A 27,607-nucleotide genomic window follows, 5' to 3' on the forward strand; every position below is an offset into this window, starting at 1 on the left:
AGTTAATAAGGATTCCGCGTTCTGCAGACCATGTTCTATTTAGTTACCGGATATAAGCATATGTATTAATGTTATTAAGTCATTGTAGTCAAGTTATACATGTATTTATGCTGTTGTAAACTTAAACAAGTTATCCTGTTCATTAACATGGTCTGAAAAATTTATTTATTTGTTTCTACTAAAAAATTAAATAAAATAGTTCCCAATGCTGTCGTTGTCTCATTCCTCCGTTATCAGAAAAAATTATTCTTATTCTTATAATAGTGTTGCCAAGGAAGAACGAGGTACGTAGTACCTCCATCTTAGAGACAATGCTTACTGTTTTAGATAATTTTCAAGTTGCATTTTGTATATGGCAATGAAAGTTAAACTTGTTGTCAGTGTGAACTTCAAGACATTTATCTTCTAATCTACACATTATTTGATACCTGTTAATACAGTACTTAGGTTAATCCGATTGGTGGACTTGTTACCAAACAGTATGTAAAATATCTTGTTAAGAGTAAGTTTGTTAGCAAACAGCCATTGGTAAACTTTTTTGTTTTCAGTTCTGCATCTAGTGTCATTAGAATAAGTGGGTTACCATTAGAGAAGACGAAAGTTGTATCATTAGCAAATAGAATTGGATTCGTGTTAAGTTATATTAGAAAGATCATTGATATAAATGAGAGATGACCAAAAAAACCACTATGGAGTGCCAATGTTAACTGGCAGTGGGAGAGTTAGCATGATTCACAGAAACATACTGGAGCCTGCCACTGAGGTATGATTGCAAGTATTGAAGGGAGTGACCTTTGATTCCAATGTTGTAGCTTGAGATGTTTACTGTGGCACAGTGATGGGCCCTGTGGAAGATTGACAGGACCTGTAGCACAGTTGACAAGTTCCGTAGTGCAGTTGCTGGGTCCTGTACGTACCTATCGGTATCTACTGGATAGTGATCAACCTCTTTATACCCTCCCTATTAATGTTCAAATCCTTTGTAGAATTTGGCTTGAAAAGTTGTGGTTGGTGGTGGCTTCCACAAGTCATTTCTTCAGTGCATTCCACTTATTGACCACTTGTACATGGTATGAGCATTTCCTTCTGCTCATTTATATTTCCAGCTTTCCCTTGTGTCCTCTTGTCCTACTGTCTTGTGGGGCAATGATGGGTCCTGTGGCACAGTGATAAATATTCTACAGTCAGTGTTTGTGATGACATAGGACTACAAATGTTCAGTCCAGCTAGAATTGTAGCAATTTGTTATGAATAATGAATTTAATTATCCCCAAAACAATGAAAGGAAAGTTACTAGGGACCTTACTAGTTGCCATTAACTACCAGTTGGGTCTGGACAGTGTGTGTAATTTTTTTAATTACCTAAGTGTAGTTATAGGATGAGAGTTACGCTCGTGGTGTCCCGTCTTCCCAGCACTCTGTCATAAAACGCTTTAAAAGTACTGATGGTTTTGGCCTCTACCACCTGCTCACTGAACTTGTTCCAACCGTCTACTACTCTGTTTACGATAGTGAATTTTCTTATAATTCTTCGACAGCTTTGTTTAGTTAGTTTAAATCTATGAACTCTTGTTCTCAAAGTACATGGCTTGTCAGGTTACCAATGTTTCCATGCAGTTATTGCTTGCTTTAGGGAGCTTTACCTTGTTTATGGTTTTCCCATTTGGTGTGAGTTGGTTTAGCATCCCCAGACTCCCTTGGGGAGTCAAAAACTCGAGACGAATCATCACTGCCGAGACAATAACTAAATTGTCAGAGATGCCTGAATGCTTGCCAATCAGAAGCTTGTACTTGTATAACTACACACCCAAAACATACACTAATAGCTTGAGCTTTCTCCACACAACAAAACTGAGTTTTAAAGAAGAATCAACAAGCTACTTAACTGAACAAATAGTGGTCTCCACCATTATATTGTATTTAGTAGGAGGTAAGCAGAGCCTGATTTCCATGTATGTGTGTGTGTACTCGCCTAGTTGTGCTTGAGGGAGTTGAGCTCTGACTCTTTGGTGAATGTAATGTGTGAATGTGTGTGTGTGTGTATATAAATGTAAATGCTGATAACTGGTGGCAGTTGGGGGCAGGGGACTGGCACGCCAACTATCAGGTGATGGAGCATTTCTCAACAATCTCTTTGATGCTGAGTAAAGCTTTGGGAAGGTTTAGAGTTTAGATGAATAAATATTCTGGAGAGCATTCCAGGCTGAATAGATCTCTTAAGTTTCTCTTACTGCAGTATGACCTAGAGGGATATCTGAAAACATCTCACTGCACCATGGCAAAGTATTGCCTAAATGTATTTAGTCCTATTCACAGGGAGGGTAGGACATTATCAAAAGTGGTTCTGGTCAGAAAATAAAAGTATAAAACAAAAAGCAGAAATGGTTAGTGTGTATTGGGTTTTGATACCTAGTTTCAATAGAAAGAGTACGGTACTTTTACAAAAGTGCTATAACTGAATTTCAAAATATACCTGGAAAAGATCAAGGCAAATGGGGGGGACCTTTGACAGCCCGCCGGCTTTCTGCTCTCGTCGAGACCACTAGGGTTAGTGGCCCTCGGATAAAATGAGGTAAATCAGGTAAGTAAGTTTTAAGCCACACCTAAAAGATAGGGACAAGAGCCAGATCTTGCTTCTACAGACATGGGCAGCCGAGTACAGTATAGGCTAATAATTAAAATTTAACATATAATTATTTTATTTAAATGCCTTACTTAATTATTGATTTCATGATTAATGATTTACACCATGATAAATGATCAAAAGTATTTTACAAGTTTCATATTTATTGTACATGGGATCATAACCAGCAGATTGTAAAAATTTTACTTAAATATTCATCTAAATTAAAAACTTGTTATAAATGTAAAATGTAAGAAATAAATAAACCATAGGATTACACAACTGTCAATGGTAAAACAACTGTGAATGTTAAGAACAAAAAAAAAATCCTTTGAAATTTTAGAAAACTACATCATACCCTTTTCTCTCTTATGCCTGAGGAACAACAGTTACTGCAAGTGCTCGAGTAGTTTTCCAAATTTTCCTGTCCAACAGAGTATCAAACATATACAGTATTTCATAATCAAATAGACTCTCCTCTTCATATATCCAGGTCCTCACTTCATAATTTTTTACATTACAATAATCCATATACAGTACTGTGTATTGTTAGGGTAGGATTAGCTATAGATTACTATAGGCTGATATAGCTATAGCTATAAATTTAGGCTGTTAGGCTCAGTAGGGTTAAATTAGGTTGGTTTGGTTTAGGTGAGGTGAGGCTGGGTAGAAGGTAAGATAATGTTTAATCGGGTAAAAGTACAGTACATTGAAAATGAGTTACAAACATAATGTTGGAATTCTAGGTAGAGCTAGTACATACTACATATGCTTAAAGCCACTAATCCTTGCCCCACCCATAGCACTACTGTTCAACAAATCTATAGAGTGTCACACCTTCCCTGATATCCTCAAAAAAGCAAGAGTAACGTCAGTCCATAAAGGAGGCAATCCGGCGGACATAAACAATTATAGACCAATATCAAATCTACCCATTCTATCAAAAATATTTGAAAAAATTATTTACAAACAGCTCTATTCCTACCTCGTAAAATTCGACATACTCAGCCCCTGCCAGTTTGGCTTCCGGTCCCAAAAGAGCACCAACGATGCAATCATTAGTCTCCTTGACATTATCTACTCAGCCCTTGACAAAAATGAGTTTCCGATTGGACTCTTCATTGACCTAAGAAAAGCCTTTGATACTGTTAATCACAACTACCTCTTACTTAAACTCCAGCATTATGGAATCCGAGGCCTTGCCCTTGACTACATCCGATCCTATCTTAGTGACAGACACCAATATGTAACCATCAATGATACAACTTCTTCCACTCTACCAATTACCGTTGGAGTGCCACAGGGCAGCATCTTAGGACCTCTTCTATTTCTTATATATATAAACGATCTGCCTAATGTCTCTAATATTCTCAAACCTATACTGTTTGCTGACGATACTACTCTTATCTATTCAAACCTCAACCCACATACACTAAATAATGTTGTGAATAATGAATTAAAAAATGTCCACTTATGGATGTCAACGAACAAACTAACATTAAACATCGAAAAGACTTACTACATCTTATTTGGAAGCAAATCATCAAATGCAATTCAGCTACAGATAGACAACATCAACATCAGTAATAAAAATGATGGCAAATTTCTTGGCCTATTCCTAGACAAGAGACTCAACTTCAGCACCCACATTCAACACATAACTAAGAAAGTCTCTAAGACAGTTGGTATACTCTCCAAAATCAGATATTATGTTCCTAACTCTGCTCTCCTCTCACTATATTATGCACTAATCTACCCCTATCTTAATTATGGTATCTGTGCATGGGGGTCTACCACTGCAAACCACCTTAAGCCCATCATCACACCGCAAAAATCTGCTATCAGAATAATAACTAACTCTGCTTTCAGACAACACTCAGCTCCATTGTTTAAATCCCTAAACTTTCTAAATATTAACTCCCTCCACACATTCTCTTGTGTCAACTACATTTACAAAACCCTGTTCTCAAATGCAAACCATGCTCTGAAACTCTCCCTGGACAGATGTAATAGGACCCATTATCACCACACCAAAAATAAATATCTCTTTGATATCCCCAGGGTCAAACTTAATCTGTGTAAACACTCTATGCAAAATAAGGGACCTAGTCTATGGAACTCACTCCCTAGTGAATTGAAAAACTGTAAAACTTTTGCCTTATTTAAAAGCAAAACCAAAAAGTACCTAACTTCATCTTCTTAGTTTCCTACACTGAGCTTTAAATTTGCTCTGTACCTAGTGTTACCCAATCTCCTAATTTTTATGTAATATCAAACAACCTTATCATTGTGTTCATTGCTGTCTTCTTTTATGTGCTAGCCATATGCTGTATTGTGACTACCAATTTTTGTCAACTACCATTCAAGCTGTCATTGCAACCAATCTTATATTGTTTCTGCTGTATTGTGCCTACCAATTTTTTGTCAACTACCATTCAAGCTGTCATTGCAATCAATCTCAGCTACCTATGTGCTTTAATATACTGTACCTACAATTTTCTCTCATCTTTTTTTCATTTTATGTAATCTGTTATCATTTTTTTGTCTATAATTTTTGCAAGTATTTACCTCCTTAAAATTTTCTTAGATTAAGGACCTGCCCGAAACGCTGCGCGTGCTAGTGGCTTTACAAGACTGTAATTACCATATTTGTATCCTCACATTCCTTATGTACATTCTTGTATATGCATAAATAAATAAATAAATAAATAATACGCACAGCGTTTCAGGCAAAACTTAAGGTTAGGTTGGTTTTAAAATCCATTGGCAAATCATCTTGTGTACAATGTGACATATCTAATAGCAGACAGGTTGACCTTGTTCATCCATGGAATTGTTAATGAAGAAATACAACCATTTATATCTGTATTGCACACCTACCAACAGAAACACTGTTCAGTATGTGTTATGAAATTAAATTGTCCGTAACTAGGTAAATACTGGCTGAAGGTACAATAATTTTGGCTTGAAGGTCATACACTTAGAATTTTGTCATTTAGCATAACTATCGGTACAATATGTAGCTAAAATTTATGCAGAAGAATTATAAGAAACTTATTGACATAAATAAGACCACAAAATGTTTGTGAAATATGGCATTTATTATCAGTGTGGCCTCGTTGTACATGGCAGATGTTCCTCCAAAGCATGTTTGTTAAATCAATTGATGTTTCATTGTGTTTCCAGAATTGTGGGTTATTTTCAAAAACAGTATATGTATGTATCTATATTATTTAAATATAAATAATGAAGGGTCCCAGTAGTACAGTCGGGTTCGCTCTTGATACACAATTGAGAATTCTGGGTTCAAATCCCGGGGGACAGAAATGGTGGGACATTTCCTTTCACCTAATGCTGCTGTTCACCTAGCAGTACGTAGGTACTTTGAAGTTAGTCAGCTTGTTGTGGGGTCAGCCTTGGGGGGAAAGGGGGAAGACCTTAATAAAAGCCTAATGTGTGTGAATACACTCTGGCTTCCTGTCCCCCAACACAATGAATTATTTGTAAATTATTGCCTAGTCAGGTATTAATCCCCTTGCCCTATCCTTCGGCGCTCCCTTCGATTAAGATGATTAGATAAATCGTAGTGTGAGGTGTGCTCACACTTGTATATGTCTAGATTTCTCCTTGTAAGCTCAGTATATCTCTGTTGAACATAGTTTATTCCTAAAGATGTCACATTGCTGACGAAATGTCAAACAATAAAATGGAAAGATTAAGTGATGTAGTGTTTCTTCACCCTCCAGATGGTAGAAGGTATTTGCATACACTGAAAAATTTCCATAAGAAAATTAACAATAGTTACAATGCTGTTGGGTTTAATGACATGTGTATTAGAGAGAACCTGCTCCCAAAATATACAAATAACTACTATTTTTTTTTGTGTGTGTATGTGTGTGTGATTTTATTATTACAAGTACAGTGTGTATACTGTATGAATAAAAGTCCAAGAAAGAGCTTTGTACATGCCGAATGGGAACTCATTTACATAATTATTCAAATTATTATTAAACTATCAGTTAAAAAAAAAATGTATTGTTAATATTTTGTATAATTTACCATTTAATCGACACCATTTTTGTAAAACTTTAAAAGCTCGGTTATGTGCAAGGGGAAAAAGGACAGTTTGGAAATATAGTTTGTAAATCGTGAAGTAATGTGCTTTAAGTATGTTAAGTGCCATAATAAATAAATGAACGTATGGAATTTTGTAACTAGCTCATCAAGATTGTAACTTGCTTAGCTAAATGAATTGTGGGGTTCAGTCCCTGAGCCCATTATGTGCCTCTGTAACCCTTTCCACTACTACTAAGATGGGTATGGGGTGCATAATAAATGAACTAAACTAACGTATGGAAAATGGTGGGATAGCAGTGGTGAAAGGGAGTGATGTGATGTGTGTCAGTAGAGTAAGACAAGTGACACTGTATGATGGAAAGAAGGCCTGATCTCGGATGTGTAAGATTAGAATATTAATCATAATTATTATGATTCTATAACATAATATAGATATAATAATAATCATAACTAGTAGACAACCAGCCTCTAGGAAGTGGATAGTGGATGAACATATGTAGGATATGTTCATGATGGCATACAGTACTTCCACATGTCTGCTTGGAAAGAGCATTATTTTTTTTTATTCTGACCAACCCCTTGAGGGTTGACCAGACCACACACTAGAAGGTGAAGAGACGACGACGTTTCGGTTTGTCCTGGACCATTCTCACAATCGACTCGAGAATGGTCCAGGACGGACCGAAATGTCGTCGTCTCTTCACCTTCTAGTGTGTGGTCTGGTCAACATACTTTAGCCACGTTATTGTGACTCATCGGCTGCACCCCTTGAGGGTGTTCTCAGAATAGTGTCAGACATAGATACTGTGTAACATTTTTGTATCGGATTCGACTAAATTAATTTAAAAACTGATAAATTTTGTTAATAATCCACTTATTCCTAGTCCACATTCATAAGTATACATTTGTTTAATACTTCAACATAATGCAGTTCAGTCCTGATACTAATGTATTACACAGTTTCAAAAGTTATTAACTTTCAAAAATATCTAAGATATTTGAATCTGACTTACCAACTGCGATGGTAGTGAATTTAGAAACATTTGCTTTTTCTGTTCCTCTAGGAACAACTTGAGATCCTGCTCTGCACTTTCAGAAAGTTTAGGTGTGCGATTGCTCCAGCAACACATACTACTTTCCTGCATTTTTATGAAAAAATAAAATGCTGCAGTCAAACGAGAAAGTGGTGTTGGGCAAGGCAAGCCTGCACGTTGATACCTATTACACACATGACGGACTTTCATATCTTTTGCTTCCTCATGATTCTTGAAGGATATCCGACATTTGTTAATAATTTTCTTCTCATTTTTCGGACTTGCTTCAAGCATGAACTCAAGGATGTGGTCATGAATGTTGGTACCTTTGAACTTATAGCGTGAGCATTTGGTAAGTGCAAACTGGCCCTCTGGAGTGATTTGCCATGGTCCTCCAGTACAGTTTGGGTTATATTTTGGCAGTACATCAGAGTAGTCAGAATTGGTTACAAGAATACGTGAAGTTGTGTGTGTTGGCGTTGTCATCATCTCTACCAAGAAAAAGTATTTCCACTGAGTCAGCAAAATTTTAGCATCCACAGCAAATTCAACATTGCCATACCAATCTGGTGCATCTTTATCTTCATCAGTAGGACTTGTACTAAACCAAAGAACCTTAATGTTGGCATAGGGGTGAGATGGGGACAGGACACGAGAATCAATAGAGCTGAAGGTAATAACATGCTTAGGTTCTATCCTGCGTGTATTGCAAACCTCAATGGCATCTTCAAGGTGGAGTGTCCGGATAATGTGGGTAAAAGGTTTGTAGGGGTTGGATCCCTCACTAACATGTCTTCCACTGCCAGGACGCCAGAGAATTGTGTTGCCACCCTTCCCTGGATGCTTTTTTAGTAGCTGATCGCCCCAGCTTGTAGACGGGCCCTGTAACATAATAACCTTACATTACGTTTTTTTATATAACGAATTGTAAAATCACAGCTACAGTAAATAAATTATTGGACATCTTTCTAGAGCTCATTGAAAGTACAGTGAATACTTGCTATATGTGAGAGATATGCATCAAAATCTCTGTATTGTACAAGCAAAATTATACAAAAAAAAACCCAGCATTGAATGTAATGAAACGCCATTTTCTGGGTGAGACCCGGAGGCTCCCCGGCAACCCTCCCTCCCTCTGGTCGGCGGTTTTTCGAGTGTTTTGACATCCAGCCTCAGAACTGATGGGTGGATAGCCGGCGTGGGAGGTCTGGGGCTCCCCCTTCCCCCTCCCGGGGAGGGGGGAGCTGCGCAGACAGCGGCGCGGTGACGTATGACGTCATACCAGTTTCCTTGTTTTCTGTTGAAGAGTTCTATCCACTAGTTCGGCTTTAGGTAGCAATTTTCACCAGAATAGGTGTTTGTTTTGGAATGCTTACCTTTCTGGATGCTTGACCCGGTCGATGGCAGACATAGAATGCTTCCAACCACACGGGGGTTTCTATAGGCCATTGCTCCCCTTGCCTCTCTGAGGGGGCCAGGTTCTGGCCGTGGTCCCCGGTAGGCCCTAGAACTCCATACACATGACTGATGCCAAAGTCTGACATTAGCATATCAGCCGGTAAAGCTCCGGGGAGCCGACGGGGCTCCCCCCAGAAAAACAACTTTAGGTTACAAAGGCAGAAACAAGCACTGAATGTAATGAAATGCCTCTTTGTAGATCATAAGAACATAAGAATGAAGGTGACTTCAGAAGGCTTATTGGCCCATACAAGGCAGTTCCTATTTATATCCACCCAATCTCATTCATATATATGTCTAACCCACATTTGAAACAATTAAGGAATCCTACTTCTATTATATTGCGCGGTAATTAGTTCCACAAATTGATAACCCTGTTACCGAACCAGGTTTCTGGTGGAACCTTTGGTGGCTATGTTACTACATCCTGGTTAGCTCCATCCATTTATATGAAGTAAAATATACCAGATACCATAGAATTTGGATAAATGAGTTAATAATAGAGTAACTAGGGCATGGCGAGGAAGAAAGTACTCTATCTGACTTTGGAGAATGCCTACAGTGGATAGTGAGTGAATACTGTTCTAGAAACCTTTTTGGAAATATTTTGTATATGGCAATGGAAATTTAGTTTGTTGTCAATGTGAACATCAAGGAACTTCCCATCTACTGTACTCTGCTTGCAGTTTGGGTATTATTAATTCTTATATCAATTTGATTGTTGGACTTGTTACCAAACAAAATGTAAGAAATCTTGTCAATGTTAAGGGTAAGTTTGTTAGCAGTCAACCACAGATGGACTTGTGGTTGACACAGTTCAGTATTCACCTTGTCATTTAGAATAAGTGGGGTAGCATGTGAGAAAATGAAGGTTGTATCATCAGCAAATACAATTGGCTTAAAATATTGAATGGTATTTGGAAGATCATTGATATGAGAGAGAGAGGAGTGGACCAAGTATACTACCCTGTGGAATACCAATATTAATTGGAAGAGTGGGAGGAGTAACCTCGCTCACTGAAACCTACTGCTGCCTGCCACTAAGGTACGATTGCATGTACTAGAGGAACCTCTATGGACCTCTGACTCTATAGTGTTGAGTTTGAGAAGGTTATTGTGGTTAACGGTGTCAAAAGCCTTACATAGGTCAACAAACAGACCTACGAGGTACTCATTTTTGTCATGAGCTGCATGTATTGAGTTGAAAATATTTATAAGAGCATCATTGGTGCTTTTATGGGGCCTGAAGCCATATTGGTTAGAACTGTGAATTGGTTAGAAACTGTTAGAATTGGTTAGAAACTGTTAGAATTGGTTAGAATACTGTGCTTATCGAGAAAAGAATACAGCTGTTTGTACAGTATACGAGTTTCTCAAGGATTTTTGGACAGGGTGGGAAGGACTGAAATTGGTTTAAATTGTCGATTTCAACGAGATCTCCACTTTTATGGACTGAAATGACTTTAGCCATTTTAAGAGAATTTGGGAAGGCTCAGATCTCCAGTGATTTATTGTCGAGGAACTCTGTTGCAGGAGCTAAAACATTGAGGCTTTTGTTATAGATTAGGGTTGGTATCTCGAAAGAGTTACAGGATTTAGTTTAAGGGCAGATGTTTCAGTTATTCTCATGGCTTTGGTAATCAAGGGCAAAAGCATAGAGTGTTCATACAGTTGAGGAAGCTGCCAATAAGTGGGTTATCAGGCTGGCATAGGTCAATATTGAAATCTCCAGTTAATATTAGTTGATTTTTATTAAGCTTGTTCCTTATTATTAAGTTTTTAAGATTTCTACATCAGTGTTAGAAATCCTGTAGACTGCGCTTAAAGTTATGTTGGCCCACTGGGGACCAGAGCCAGAACCCGGCCTTCCCTTCACAGACGAACAGAGAGCAGGGGACTATTATTATCACTGTCACCAGGAAGGCATCCAGAAAGTCTGTGAACCATTTTTTAGTGAAGCCATTTTTTTTAGGATTTTTTTTTAATAAATTTTTTCGATACTATACAAGAGTTCTTCCATTCTTGTAAAGCCCTTAGCATGTATAGCATTTCAGGCAGGTCCTTAATCTTAATTTTCCCTGGAATATGACCCGCCAAATTGTTTACCAGGTACTCATTCACTGCTGGGTGAACAGAGGCATACAGTTAAGGATCAAACATAGGTTGAACACACAGTATATATGAAAGAGTAGGGTGGAAATAGATGCCTTGTATGGGCCAATAGACCACCTGCAGTTCTCTTTATTCTTACATTTTAAATTATCAGAGAAGATATGAGAGTATGTAGCCATACATATGCAGCAAACAACAACAACGAAGACCGTATAAAAAGCATAATCTGAAGACTCACCTTTTTTGTGAAACTTTTATTGGTCTTTGCATCACAGTCTGAAACATACACCACAACAGTTACTAAAGCTCAGAAATATAGATAAGCATATGTTAAATATTATTAACACATAAACAATGTCTTTATTTTAATGTAGCCACCCACAAGTACTAGTGACAGTAATAATAATAATATGTATATTGTATTTTTAAATACAATTTAGGAAATTTAGGAAAATAAATTGTTTAAATAAAGTATAGTATACAGTATTTAAATATATTTGGGAAACTTTTAAGTTCATCTACAAAACAGTAATACAGTTATGGATACCTAACATTTTCTTAATCTTAATTTTTCCCTGGAATACAACCCGCTAAATCGTTTAACAACCTGGTATCCATTCACTGCTGGGTGAACAGAGGCTACATTTAAGGATTGGCGCCCAGTCAATCCTCCCCGGCCAGGATGTGAACCCAGACCAAAGCGCTCGCGAAGCCCCAGGCGAATGTCTTACCACTGCGCCACGGGAACTGCTAATTAACCACTATATTATGTTCTTAATAATTTTTTTAAAAAATACAGTATACATATTATTTATTGCTGTCACTAGTACTTGTGGGTGGCTATATAAAAAATAAAGACACTGCACCACAGGGACTGCAAATTTATATTAATAAGCCTTTCTTTCGTACCTTGTGGAGCTGTATCATGTTGCCGTTGTGCCAGCCCTGGAGTGATGATAGTAGGTTGGTAAGCTTGAGTTCCTGGTGGCATGATGGTGACAATTTCAGGTTCTTTTCTATGACGTGTCTGGCTTCTGGTTGGGCCCCAGATGCCAAGATGTTCTACGGGAAACTTTAGAGCATTGTCTATCTGTGCCACCAATGCCTGGTGCCATAATTACTGTTCTGCTTGTCCCTGCCTGAAATGGGATTAGAATGTTAATGAATAGATAACAAAATGCATGCAAAACGTGTTTTATGAGTTACAGAAAATTAACACTTTTATAATTTATAATAACAATACTAATAATATATACACTACCAAGATAGTAAGCCTTTAATTAAGGATAGGGATGCACATTATTAACTCTTAAAAATAAATAAATGACAACCACTTAAAAATGATTAGGGTAATTTTCAGATAGCTTTACCATTTCTGTACCTTTCTCAATAAAAGGTAGTTTGATGCCTGTCTGTGCAGTCTCTGTAATGGTGAGTGTGTAGGGCTTTATTTATTAGAACAGTCATCGTGACATTATGATGTCTAACTTGAACAATGGCAACCTAACTTGATGATGTGACTAACTTATACTTAATATACAACTAATACAGTCTAGATTAAAATAAAATGTTAAAATTAAAAATGTTCCTAGATAAAAATAAACAATAAGCAGCCCTGCTTCTTAGTCTAAACTACCATAGCATAATGTACTAATGTAACTTTTTTTTTTTTTTTTTTGAGATATATACAAGAGTTGTTACATTCTTGTACAGCCACTAGTGTCGGAAAATCCGACACCATTTAATAATCATACAGATAATAGCTGTGTTGCATAAACAAGTTACCCATAGAAAACGTAACTTGTAGTGGAATTACCGTCTAAAGAAAACGGGATATCATCACCACATACTATTATAAATCACCACCTATTATGGTGGGAATTATTCTTAAATACATTAGTCTTTGGACTTTACCATCATAAAAACATCTTATATAAATTAACTTAATTATCAATATTAAAGTAGAGTAAATGTGACCCTTCTATCACCTTTGGACATCTGGACAATGTAAGCCAGGCGTCAGAGTGGAGGAAGGAGGGCAGCCATTGTTGTTATACGAGACCAGAGGCTCACACGGGAGCAAATTCGGCTCCTGTTAAATTTACTTGGACGTAGTGTTATGGAAACCAAAGGTGTACCATTTGTCAACACGCTGTCTACAAATTCAAGTTAAGTGTCTATCCGAAACCCGTTTATCATTCATTTATGGCCATTAATGTCAGGATTTAGGGTGACCCGGTTAGATCACGTGGAAGCCTCAAACTAAAGGTAATTAAGCCAGGTCTTCATGTTCCATGTACTGTTTTCTCTGATATACTTGTCATATATAGGTATCTGGCTTCACAGCTAGCGCACTTTTGACAGGTCAAGACGAGGATGCAAGATTTGTGCACCAGTTACTGGGTGATATGGAAGCTACCTCAAAGAGGATAATTTGGTGTCTACACCCTAGTTATACCTGGTGGACTAACCTGCTGTACTATAAGATAAGGAACCTCTTCAATGTATGTAGTTATTTCTGTAGTTTGATTGGCTGCATACATATAAATATAAACCCCCCTAATGTGTAGAGGATCGATTTGTGAGATTATGAGATTATTGCAGAAATACAGTCCACTTATCATTATACAAATTGCTATCGAAGTATATAAATTAACGTAAATATAAATTCATATAAATTAAATAAATATAAATCTCACAGGTCGGTTCCCACATTATTTGGTCCTTCGAACCGGATTATTCGGTCCTATGAACCCACATTTGGTCATCTTAGTACCGGATGAACCAGTTAACCAGTGGATTCATTAAATATACTAGTGCAGTGTTATTTAAACAAAGCCAGTCAAGACAGAGGCGAAGCCTCGTGGGAGCTCAGGAGCCTCCCTCAGCCCAGTTCAGCCTTAGTCAGCGGTTTCATGCACACCCACAGAAATTTGGTGGCGTGTTATTTCGTGAAATGACAGCGCTAATATAGAATCCAGCCAAATTAGTGACTGTGTCTTCGCGAGATTGTTCACGGATTTCATGGTGTTACATTTCGCGAGAGATTATCTACGAATTTTGTGGACTTTATTTCGCGAGGTCACTAATAATATTTAATACTTCTAGATAATATTAGAAGTTTCATAGAGGCTAATTAAGAGGCTATTATCAATAATTGTGTATATTATTTCTCCAAAATAGAGAATCATTTAATATATATTGCACTAGTGATCACAGTATAATATTTACTAATTGCCAACCCACAACAGGGTAGGATATGACTAGTTGAACTATTATTGTTCATCCTAGTCCCATTATTACAATAGTCAGTTGTACTATATTGAACAACCTAACACCATTAATGAATGGTCCAGACCCTATTTTGGGTGTAATTTTTATCAACTCGAATTGAGTTGTATATATAATAATTTACTTATGATCATTACACCTTTGAGTGATTAATTAGTGTCTCTACCATCCTAGGGTGATATAGAAGAGCTAACCTAAAGGTACTTCCAGTGACACTGGTTTATCACTCAAATCATTAGTGTGTATGATTGTATATATATAATGTGTATTAATTTTAAGTGCTAATCTCTAGTAGAGGTAGGATTATTGCCTAGTGAGTTCAGAATTTACCCTAGGCTACCATTAGAGCTTGTTCAGTATTATGAGCAGCCCAAGTACAAGCCCCACAAGGCTTCACCAACTAGCCAGTATGGATAATGCAGGGAGAATGAAAAGAACCCTTGCAGGTCTTAAAGGCCACTTAACAAGACAGATCAAGAAATGTGAAGATTTGTCACAACAATCTCAAGTTGATTATGCTGACCTGGAAAGCTATTATCAAGCAGCTGCAGGTAAATTTGAGCAAATCAAATGTCAAATAGCAACATATGTGGCTGAACTGGCCAACACCAATTTATTAGAAACAGAAATAGACGACATTATGGTTGATCTTGCGAATTATGAAGATCACACTCAGGCCACGTTACAGCCTTATGTCAAATTAATTGCCCAGAACAAGGCAACAGCAACAACAACAACAGTTGCATCTAATACGAGTCAAGCAGAAGCTCGACTCCCTCCAATTAATTTACCCACTTTCTCAGGAAAAGATGAGGAAGATTGGGACGAATTTTGGAACAAATTCGTTGACCTTGTAGACTCAAAACAATCTTTACCAAAGAGTAGTAAATTCTCTTATTTGCAAGGTCAATTATCAGGTGAGGCTAAAACAGTAGTATCCCATCTGAGATTAACTAATGACGGCTATGATCTGGCAGTAAAACTCCTCAAAGATAATTATGCTGATCCAGAAGTAAGAACATCACATTTAGTTCATGAGCTGTTGCATTTACCCCCACCGGAGGCTTCAGCTGATTCACTCCAAGTCTTCAAGCTGGAGGTAGAATCATTGATCAATGCCCTCAGCCTGACAGCAGATACAAACGGGGCTGAGTGGGTCTTGAAAATAATTGTCCAGGAGAAAATACCTAGGGACATATTGAGACAAATAAGTGCTCATTACAATAAAAGCATCTTATCCATGAATGAAATATCTGAAGGTTTAAAGTCAGTAGTTCATCAATTACGAACACATGACAAATTAAAACCACCAAGTAAACCCTCAGAAACCAATAATAGTAAACCACAGAGTACCAAAGGTACTCCAAATCAATCTAGACAATATAATTCAACACCAAAGTGGAGCAGAGGCAGTGTGGGCGTATATGCAGTGGGACCCTCCAAGCCTATAGTTACTGTGTCACCCAAGAACGTGACACCAAAGGGTACTGGAAGCTATGGAACATGTTTGTTCTGCAATGAGAAACATTCAATGTACCACTGCTCTAATTTTCCTGATAGTGACGCCCGTGTTGAGCGACTCAAAGATTTGCAACATTGCACGAGGTGCCTCAGGAAACATAACATCAAGGATTGTGATACCCAATTACACACCTGTAATAGGTGTAACAAAGGTCAGCACCATGCAGCATTGTGCAGAGACACCAAAACAACGTCTCCAAACCCCAAGGTGGAAGATAGCATTCCCACCACAGTACAGTACTGCAAGGTGCAACCAACAAAGAGTGTCCAATCGGCAAAGTCTAAAGGTAATACGACTTTGCCTACTGCCCAAATTACCATCCTGAATAAGAGGGCCAAGGTCCATACCCGTGGGTTGTTTGACCAAGGATCCCAGAGAACATATATCACTAAAAAGCTGGCAGATGAACTACAATTAAGGCCTGTAGCCCAGATGTCATTCAACATCTCAGGGTTTGTAACAGATGCAGGACCTCAAGTCTACCAGGTGGTACAACCATCAGTACGCTTAGGCAGGTACGTCTGTCGAGTACAAGCCATTGTGGTGGACAAAATACCAGTAGACCTACAAGTTCAAGGTCTGCGAGCAACAGCCAAATTCCTGAGAAATAGAGGAATAAAATTGGCAGATAATATTAAGTCTGATCACCTCAACGACTTCGGTCTCCTTGTAGGGACAGACTATTGCCATCGATTCATCGGTAGCCCTACTAAATATCAGGGTATAACCATGTTAAACTCTGCAGGAGGTAAATTACTCTCAGGCCCAGTATCATGCCTGAGGAGACCTATGGCTGCAGATAAACAATACCAGTAGAAATCTAAATTTGTCAGCTGATTATATTTCTCCAGTAGCATTATACTAAGGAGATTACAGCTGACTATAGTAACAGAGGTTGATGTTAGTATCATCATTTAAAGCTGAAGATGAGTTCATGAGGCCTCAGTGGCAAATCAGTGAACAGTAGCCTAAAACAGCTACAAGTCACTGCGACCAATGTCACTGTACCCACTGCAGTCTCAGAACCATACTTTACTTTAATGATGAGCTATTCAATCTTCTGAATCAATTAACTAAATTAAACCCCAATAAATCTGATGACTGATTTGATACATTTATTATTTAATCAAGATGTATTCCATGGGCCTCAGTGTTTATATATCAGTGACCAGTTACCTGAAGAAACTTCAAGTTATATCTAATGTCACTGATCTCACTGCAGTCCCTGAATCATACTTGACTGTAATACTTGATCACATCCAGTCTTCTGGGTTAAATAATATGTAATAAGGCTTGAATATTAGCCTTTCAAGAGTTGACAGGGAAATGAAATCGCATTAGACTTCTAACCCCTGCAACTCTAGTACGGGACATCCGTCCTGTACGAACAGACACACAAATGTGTGATTACTAACTACTAACATCAAATTAATGTAATAATTCGATGGAGGAGTATCGGTGTTCGTCTGTTCTAATTAGGACTTCGACCCGTGAGCAGCCCCTGGGGAATTATGTCGGAAAATCCGACACCATTTAATAATCATACAGATAATAGCTGTGTTGCATAAACAAGTTACCCATAGAAAACGTAACTTGTAGTGGAATTACCGTCTAAAGAAAACGGGATATCATCACCACATACTATTATAAATCACCACCTATTATGGTGGGAATTATTCTTAAATACATTAGTCTTTGGACTTTACCATCATAAAAACATCTTATATAAATTAACTTAATTATCAATATTAAAGTAGAGTAAATGTGACCCTTCTATCACCTTTGGACATCTGGACAATGTAAGCCAGGCGTCAGAGTGGAGGAAGGAGGGCAGCCATTGTTGTTATACGAGACCAGAGGCTCACACGGGAGCAAATTCGGCTCCTGTTAAATTTACTTGGACGTAGTGTTATGGAAACCAAAGGTGTACCATTTGTCAACACGCTGTCTACAAATTCAAGTTAAGTGTCTATCCGAAACCCGTTTATCATTCATTTATGGCCATTAATGTCAGGATTTAGGGTGACCCGGTTAGATCACGTGGAAGCCTCAAACTAAAGGTAATTAAGCCAGGTCTTCATGTTCCATGTACTGTTTTCTCTGATATACTTGTCATATATAGGTATCTGGCTTCACAGCTAGCGCACTTTTGACAGGTCAAGACGAGGATGCAAGATTTGTGCACCAGTTACTGGGTGATATGGAAGCTACCTCAAAGAGGATAATTTGGTGTCTACACCCTAGTTATACCTGGTGGACTAACCTGCTGTACTATAAGATAAGGAACCTCTTCAATGTATGTAGTTATTTCTGTAGTTTGATTGGCTGCATACATATAAATATAAACCCCCCTAATGTGTAGAGGATCGATTTGTGAGATTATGAGATTATTGCAGAAATACAGTCCACTTATCATTATACAAATTGCTATCGAAGTATATAAATTAACGTAAATATAAATTCATATAAATTAAATAAATATAAATCTCACAGGTCGGTTCCCACAACTAGTACGCGTAGCGTTTCGAGCAAGTCCTTAATCCTACGGTCCCTGGAATACGATCCCCAGCCGCGAAGAAGCGTTTTTTCATCCAAGTACACATTTTACTGTTGCGTTAAACAGAGGCTACAGTTAAGGATTTGCGCCCATTAAATCCTCCCCGGCCAGGATACGAACCCATGACATAGCGCTCGCGGAACGCCAGGCGAGTGTCTTACCACTACACCACGGAGACTGCAAACTTGTTCACTCCTTCCAGCTAGTCATGCTGGAAGGTGTGCTTCAAACTCACACTGTATATTACTACCCTCTTCCCCAATATTAGTGCTTGAGACATATATCATCACCAGTGTAATCAACCTCTGTCAAGTTATATTGTAGTTATATATTGATATAATAATATGCTGCAATGTAGTTTTTCATCTTGCCTGATATGTTAGATTAAGGACCTGCCCAAAATGCTATGTATGTTAGTGGCTATGCTTATATATATATATATATATATATATATATATATATATATATATATATATATATATATATATATATATATATATATATATATATATATATATGTGTGTGTGTGTGTGTGTGTGTGTGTGTGTGTGTGTGTGTGTGTGTGTGTATGTAATATATACATATATATTTTATATATTGATGTCTTTATATTCTTGTAAAGCCACTAACACGCATAGCATTTCGGGCAAAGATAATATTAAATAGGTAATTTGTAGCAAAATTTAAAAATGCCAAACAGGTAATTTGAAAGAAAATTTAAAGAAAAGTGATAAGTACATTATAGTAAAATTTGAGGATTATCAACAGGTACATTATAGCATAATTTGAGGGTTATTATTACTAGGTATATTGTTGTTAAATTTGAGTTCAATATAACAACCATGACATGATAGCCCCCATGACCCATGCATTATTATACATTATCAATACAGTACTTTATATACTGTACATAATGTTGATGTTTTAGATTCAGCTACTCTGAGCAAAAAGTTCCAAGTAGCACAGTTCTAAAAATGTTATATATACCCATTGGGTGCTCGCTACGTCAATACTGGTACACGGGTCTGGTGAATTACCCAAATCTACCCAAATTTACCCAAATCCTTTGGGAGTATTTGGGTGGATTTGGGTAATTCTACGGACCGCTGGTACACTGGTAGTTATTTTTTTTTATACAGCTGGCTTAAATTATGGGGCGTTGCGCAGTCTAGATGCCGTATACAGCTAAGCATAGATGAACTTATAGCTAGTTTTTTATCTACACTGTGTAATCTTTCATATAGAAGAGGGTAGCAACACATTGCTGTGTATACCTAAGCGTGTTAATATAAAAAAAAAATGCTATCATCTAGATAGCAGCACGAAAACAAATTGGTGAGCGGTGTGACGTCACTATAAGCAATAAGCGGTATGCATGGGTTCCTATACTAATAATAAAGCGGGAAAACATTTAAAGTATTGACTTTTCCAATACAATTTTGTTCTCTAAGGCAGATACATTTCCTTAACCTTAAATCATTTTTATAATGAGTCAGATATCTGGCAATACGAGCTTCCTATACGTCACAAAGCAGGACTGGCGTATGAATAAACTCCGTCACCGAATATTGACTGGTGATATTCAGATTCAGATTCAGATGTTTATTCAGGTAAGGTATATACATACAAGTGATGTTACATTAATGGATTGATATATAGATAGAGCTAGTACATACAATGCCTAAAGCCACTATTACGCAATGCGTTTCGGGCAAGAAAAACATTAATATCTAGAACTTAATACTAACTGAGCATAAAGATTAAAAGGTGTTGAGAACAAATACAAATAAAGATAAAAAAAAAAAAAGGGGGAACATGACTGAAAAAGCAGCACAAATACAATAGGTTGACAAACAGTGTTGATTAAAGGAGTGAGGTAGATTACAGGGAATTTATTAGGTAGTGTTGAGTTTTTAGCTTAAACTGGTTGAGAGAGGTACAGTCTTTAACATGGTTGGGAAGGTCATTCCACATTCTGGGCCCCTTGATTTGCAGAGCATTTCTAGTTTGATTAAGACGTACTCTAGGAATATCAAAACTGTATTTATTTCTGGTGTGGTGCTCATGGGTTCTGTTACAACCTTCTATGAAGCTTTTAAGATCAGGATTGGCATTATGGTTTAGCGTTTTATATATGTATAATACACATGAGAGAATGTGCAGTGACTTAATATCTAACATATTAAGAGATTTGAGTAGGGGTACCGAGTGATGTCTGGGGCCAGAGTTGGATATTGTTCTAATAGCGGCTTTGTGTTGGGTAATTAGAGGACGTAAGTGATTTTGGGTAGTAGAACCCCAAGCACAAATACCATAGTTGAGATAAGGATAGATAAGGGAGTAATAGAGAGTCACCAGGGCAGGGCGTGGTACATAATATCTGATCTTAGAAAGAATGCCCACAGTTTTAGAGACTTTTTTTGATATATTTAGAATGTGTCCCTGGAAATTCAGCTTGTGGTCAATGAGAATGCCAAGGAATTTGCCATCTAATTTGTTACAAATTTGGGTATTGTTTATTTTGAGATTTATAAGACTAGAGGATTTATTGCCAAACAGAATATAGAAGGTTTTGTCAATGTTAAGGGTGAGTTTGTTGGCAGTTAGCCAAAGATGGACTTTATTTAGCTCAGTATTTACTGTGGCATTTAGAGCAAGAGGGTCAGGACTGGAGTAAATGAAGGTTGTGTCGTCAGCAAATAGAATTGGTTTGAGGTGTTGGGAGGCATTTGGAAGGTCATTAATGTAGATGAGAAAGAGGAGAGGGCCAAGTATGCTGCCCTGAGGAACACCAATGTTGATGGGTAGGGTGGGAGAAATTGTATTATTCACAGAAACATATTGGAGCCTGTCAGTAAGGTAGGACTCGAGGTATTGTAGGGAGTGTCCTCTGACTCCATAATGATGTAATTTAAGAAGAAGGTTATGGTGGTTGACAGTATCAAAAGCTTTACGCAGGTCCACAAATAACCCAACCGGGAACTCCTTTTTATCAAGAGCTGTATAAATCGAGTTAAGCATACTAATAAGTGCATCGTTAGTGCTTTTTTTGGGTCTGAAGCCATATTGGCAAGGGCTAAGTATATTGAGTTTGGCTAGATATGAGTAAAGCTGCTTGTATATAAGTTTTTCAAAAATTTTTGACAAGTTTGGCAGGATTGATATAGGTCTGTAGTTGTTAACATCTGTGGGGTCACCACATTTGTGGACAGGCGTTACTCTCGCTTTTTTTAGAATATCGGGAAAGGTTTGGAGTTCAAGTGACTTGTTGAAGAGCAAAGCAATAGCAGGGGCTAAAGATCTGGAGGCTTTTTTGTAAATTAAAGTTGGTATCTCCTCAAGGGCACCAGACTTGGTTTTAAGGGAAAGGATTATCTCATTGACGTCAGTGGAGTTAATAGGCTTTAGGTACAGAGACTGTGGATAGTTACCTGTAAGATAGTCCTTAATGTCAGTACTGGAAGATGGAATATCATTTGCAAGGGATGAACCAATGGAAGAGAAGAACCTATTGAACTCAATAGCAGAATCAGAGGCTGAAAGCTGACCATCGTTATTAGACAGGAGAGTCGGTTTGTTATTTAAAGATTTCTTTGATCCCAATATTTGTGAAATTGTGCTCCAAGTTTGTTTAATGTTGCTCTTTATTTGAGTAAATTTATCTTCGTAGTATTTAGTTTTGGCTCGTCTAATTATCTTAGATAGCAATAATGAGTAATTCTTTGAGAATTCTTTGGAGACAATTCCTAACCTATACTTCTTCTCAAGGTCGTGTTTTTTGTTAATGGATTTCAGTATTCCCTTTGTAAGCCAAGGATTGTTAAGCCTTTTGCTTGTGACTTGTTTAGTAAGCCTAGGACAGTGGGTGTTATAAAGGCTAAGAGTTGTTTGTAGAAAAGATTGCACTGCTAGGTTGATGTCCCCTATGTTACCTAACTCGGACTCCCAGTTGACATTATCAGCAGCAGTTATAAAATTGTTTATAGCAGTTTCATTGTGCAGCCTAAAGCTTAACTCCCTTGTTTCTAGAGGTGGTTTGCTAATGTTAGTTAAGAGAAATGTGGGGTAGTGGTCTGTAGTGCTATCGGTGATTATACCTGAAGTAAGCGGAGAGGTTATGTTGGTCCAGATGTGATCTAGAGTCGTGGCAGTGCTATCAGTGATTCTAGTAAGTCTAGTGATTAAGGGTATGAGGAGGCAGGAATTCATACAGTTGAGGAAGCTAACAGCAGTAGGGTGTTCTGGTTCGCAGAGGTCAATATTAAAGTCCCCTGCGATAATTAGGTGGTTTTTGTTCAGTCTGTTATCAAGTATTAGATTTCTAAGGTTTGAGTTGAATACAGACACATCAGTGTTGGGAATTCTATAGACTGCACCCACAGACAGGACAGACTCGGCACCCTTGACTCTGAAGCTGGCGAAGATATACTCCCCATAGCAGTCTCTAGTTCTAATTTCTTTTAAGCATGATAGTTCTTGGTGGTAGTAAAGAGCAGTGCCACCACCTCTCTGAAGTTGACGACAGTTGTGGATTGCTGAGTAGTTAGGCATGTTAAAGAGTTGAGTAGTATCCTCTTTCAACCATGTTTCAGTAAGTATAATAAAAGAGAATTTGTTGCCAATAGTTTCAATCAAGGCACTAACATCATCGAAGTGTTTACCTAGGGATCTAACGTTCAAATTGATTACAGAGATATTGTGATTATGAGTTAATACATTGTTTACATCATGTGCTGCAAAATATCTGCAATTTAGATCATTAAAGTGATTATTGTCATAGATAGTGGATAATAGATTAAGTTCTGGGTCTATACTTGACTGCATAAAAAAAGCTGAATGTAGAATCAGAAATAAGTAGAAATAAGCTATAAAATAGGGAAAAATATATACACAATACTGTACAAAACAAACACAAAAGGGGCTTACAGGGGTACAATGGAGTAAGGGAGTATGGCTAGGCTAGGCAACCTAGGCAATTAATGAGATTAAAGAAAAAAAAACATGTAAACATGGACTATACAAAACACAAGATATGGAAATACAAAACAAAAAATATAAGCAAGACTAAGCAATACAAAAAAAAAAAAAAAAAAATTGAGCAAAAATGAGGTAGATTGCTTACGAGTACTCACAGGTACACTGTAAGTAACAATTTGCAATTTGAGATGCAGGCAAAGCCAGGGGTACAATGGAGTAAGGGAGCATGGCAAGGCTAGGCAACCTAGGTAATAAATGAAATCAAAGAAAAGTTGAATAATAAACATAGGCAAATTTAAGCTAATGATTAATAACTATAGATAGTTCAGTAATGACTGTATAATTAAAAAGACCTGAAGAACTGCTTAATAACTCAATTAAATAATTTCGGTAAACGACTAGGTAAGAGTAAGTTAAAAATTAAGTCAGAAAATGAACCAAGGAGACTTAGGATACCTAGCCCCACTAGATGACAGGGGGTTAATTAAGTTAATTCATTGGGAGAGATAAGGTGAGACAAACCACATTGGGAGAGGAAAGTGTTGAGGTTTTCTTCTCTAGTAATAGTAAACATTTTGCCCTCTGCGGTTTTTCTCACCTTTATCAGACCATCTCTAACGAAGCACTGATGAATAGCATCTGGGTTTTGCTGCCGGATTTGACGCAGGCGGTAGAGGATTTGCTGTCTGTTCCTGGTCAAGCACTCGTTGATGTATAGTCCCTTCCGTTTAGATGCAGCTGTCCGGACTAGATTGGATTTCGTGAATTGGGAAGACAGCTTCAGGCGAATTTTCCGTTGATTTAGACCTGATGGATTCTTTTTGCCTACTCTGTAGGCAGCAATAACGTCAGTTTTGTTTAGACTGAGCTGCAATTTGTTTTTTAAGAGATCCTGAGCTATTTCGAAACAATTTTCACCTTCATGTTCCACAGGTATATCTTGGGACGACACGATAACAGAGTCTAGCAGCTTTTGCTGGTCTTGTTCCTCCTGGGAGACGGAACGTTGAGCTGAAAATGTACTGATACATGCAGTCATTTTGCTGAGAGCTTCCTCCTGCTGTTTTAAGGCTTCATCAGTTTTCCGAAGGTTATTTTCCTCATGGAGATCATTCAAATCATGCTGTAGTTGGTCTTGGCTAGCCTTGTAGTTTCTAATATCCTCGCGGAGGAGGGTTATTTCTTGTTGTTGTTGTTGGAGATTAGCGCGGTTCGCTAGATTCTCGTTGAGAAGACTCAAGATGATAGTATTTTGTGACTCGAGGACTAGGCACAACTTTTTGAACCACTGATTCTCGGTCCAGTTAGTGAATTCCGGTGAGGGACCGGAAGCTCGCTTGAGTTGATTATACTGGGATGCTAGCATGTTCATAGGAGAGGGTTGAGAGGACTCTGCTGATATTAGTGGTCACGTTCAATACTATTACACTTAGATGTTTCACTCGGGTAATATACCTTCTGTACACTCATAATCGTACCTTGTGTTGGAGTGTTGGATCCATATCACTGGCTCACACAGTACAGGCTCACCACCCAGCCACGAATCCCTCACACGAAGTGAACACGTCCCACTGTCACCAAGAAACACCCTTCTGTATCATCTCTAAAGTTAATATTTTTGGATTTCTATCCTTATTTTAAGTCATTTAACACTAACGTTGCTAAAAATTGTATAATATATATATATATATATATATATATATATATATATATATATATATATATATATATATATATATATATATATATATATATATATATATATATATATACATATATATATATACATATATATATATATATATATATATATATATGTATATATATATATATATATATATATATATATATATATATATATATATATATATATATATATATATATATATAATAATAACCCTGGCACTCTCAAGACCCGGATCTCACCACAGATAATGACGGTCTGGTATTTACCTCTATGGGAAGAGGAAGCCCGTGTCTTGACAAAGGTCCCTAACAATACTACAGAAATACTTTTCATAACCGGCGCATGTTTACCACATCGGTTGCACCTGCAATTTACTCATCAACGTCCAGGATGAGTGCCACGCTGCCCTTCAAGTCAAAATTTAAACATTAACATTCATATAAGCAGCAATCATTGATTAGTGATTCACCACAATATCCTATTGTTTCAGAAAATGTTTACGATAAGATAATCTTGAAGGTCATAATTATTTTGGCACTCATTCATCATCGCGTTGTTGTTGCTGCTGGATCGACCAACATTGTCTATTATTTTGTATTTTTAACTGATGAATTCCAAGTTTTAAAGTCTTACATTGATCATTTTTGTATAATAAGCTACTATAGTACTTTTCACACACACACTCGATAATTAATGAGTAGATAGCCACAGCTGTACACATCGAAGCCAATGATATTCTCACACACAGAAAATAGTCTCTTGTTTAAATATAATCGTGGAAGTAACTTACGCGTGGAAGTGCGTCGTAGAACACAGCCAACACTGAGACATGAGATAAGTAGCTAGCTATACGCTCCAGTCGGCCAGAACCCAGCGCATGCATACTCAACGTCCCCTATCCGCCTGGGATCGCACACCGCCTGGGAAACCCATGATGTCCTCGACATCATGGGTTTCCCCCCCTGGTCGAGGACAGGAAGCCTCTTAGGCTCGTGGAGGGCCCCTCTAAGAGTCTAACAACTAAGATTCCGCAGGATGGAAGAGGATAGAGGTGCCCCTAAGAGTCTAACAACTAAGATTCCACAGGATGCAAGAGGACGGAGGTGCCCCGAAGAGTCTAACAACTAAGATTCCACAGGATGCAAGAGGACGGAGGTGCCCCTAAGAGTCTAACAACTAAGATTCCACAGGATGCAAGAGGACGGAGGTGCCCCTAAGAGTCTAACAACTAAGATTCCACAGGATGCAAGAGGACGGAGGTGCCCCTAAGAGTCTAACAACTAAGATTCCACAGGATGCAACTCACAAAAATTAGCTAAGTACCGAGCCAATTTACTACCACCATATAGGAACAGAAACATCAGGTAAAAGGAAATTTATCCAATAGATCTGTTCTGCCGCGTGAACTTAACCCGAAACTTTCCGGTTATGAAGCAACTGCGGCTATCACTGCACTACAGACTGATTGATAAAGATTAAGTCACCCAAGAGGTGGCACGGGCATGATTAGCCCGTAAGTGGTGGCCCTTTTGAGCCATTACCAGTATCAAGAGCTGATACTGGAGATCTGTGGAGGCGCGACTGCACCCTGAGTGACGGGAGATGTCTCCTGTGTGCACTACAGAGGGTAGATAGTACCAAATACCCTGACCACATTCCCCTTCTCATGAAGTATAGTGCATGACTGCATGGAGGTCGAAGTATCAATGCCAGGCCGCTACAGAACTGCACCGTGTGACCTACCACTGGTGGTACCGTATACACCCATCATACAGGTTGTATACGGTACCTATACAACCTGTATGATGCTTGTGTCCGAGGTACATCACGTATATAACTGGTCGAAAAGCATACTTAGTACAGTCCATGCAAGACTGTCAAGTCTTGCAATTCCCTCCGTCCTATACTAAATACTAATCCTTATAGATTTGTAAAGATTAAGCCACCCTAGAGGTAGCACGGGGATTAATAATATATAAATATATACTACGGGCTATAAGGGATAATCCAATGTTATAATTGTGCTATAAGGGATAATCCTCATATCCCTTCCAAGTATTATATAGTCGTAATGGTTCAATGCTTTCTCCACTGATAATTATACCTTGCCTTCCTCACCTCGTACACATACCACGCCCCCATCACTACCATGCCCCCATCACTACCATGCCCCCATCACTACCACGCCCCCATCACTATCACGCCCCCATCACTACCACGCCCACATCACTACCACGCCCACATCACTACCATGCCCCCATCACTACCA

The 27,607-nt window shown here is 38.0% G+C and overlaps 2 protein-coding genes across 4 annotated transcripts in view; both read right to left on the reverse strand.

The window, feature by feature from the left end:
• LOC138363929 (uncharacterized) overlaps nt 1-25,033 on the reverse strand; it is a 317,396-nt gene extending 292,363 nt beyond the window's left edge. For both annotated transcript variants that reach the window (XM_069323389.1, XM_069323388.1), the window contains exon 1: nt 24,250-25,033. In XM_069323389.1, the coding sequence (XP_069179490.1) occupies nt 24,250-25,023 (774 nt within the window). In that variant the 5' untranslated portion in view covers nt 25,024-25,033. The remainder of the gene's footprint in view (nt 1-24,249) is intronic.
• Nucleotides 6,497-25,222, reverse strand: LOC138363928 (uncharacterized). Of its 2 annotated transcripts, XM_069323386.1 has the most exons (4): nt 25,130-25,222; nt 12,214-12,443; nt 11,543-11,580; nt 6,497-8,616 (listed from the first exon to the last, which is right to left on the reverse strand). In XM_069323386.1, exons 2-4 carry the CDS (start codon nt 12,293-12,295, stop codon nt 7,690-7,692), a joined length of 1,047 nt encoding a protein of 348 aa, XP_069179487.1. In that variant the 5' UTR covers nt 12,296-12,443; nt 25,130-25,222; the 3' UTR covers nt 6,497-7,689. The 2 variants fall into 2 exon arrangements, with proteins under 2 accessions (XP_069179487.1, XP_069179488.1); XM_069323387.1 differs by lacking the exon at nt 11,543-11,580.
• Between the last annotated feature and the right edge of the window lie 2,385 nt (nt 25,223-27,607).

The sequence above is a fragment of the Procambarus clarkii genome, chromosome 12 (assembly GCF_040958095.1).
Source record: "Procambarus clarkii isolate CNS0578487 chromosome 12, FALCON_Pclarkii_2.0, whole genome shotgun sequence".
Lineage (NCBI taxonomy): Eukaryota > Metazoa > Arthropoda > Malacostraca > Decapoda > Cambaridae > Procambarus > Procambarus clarkii.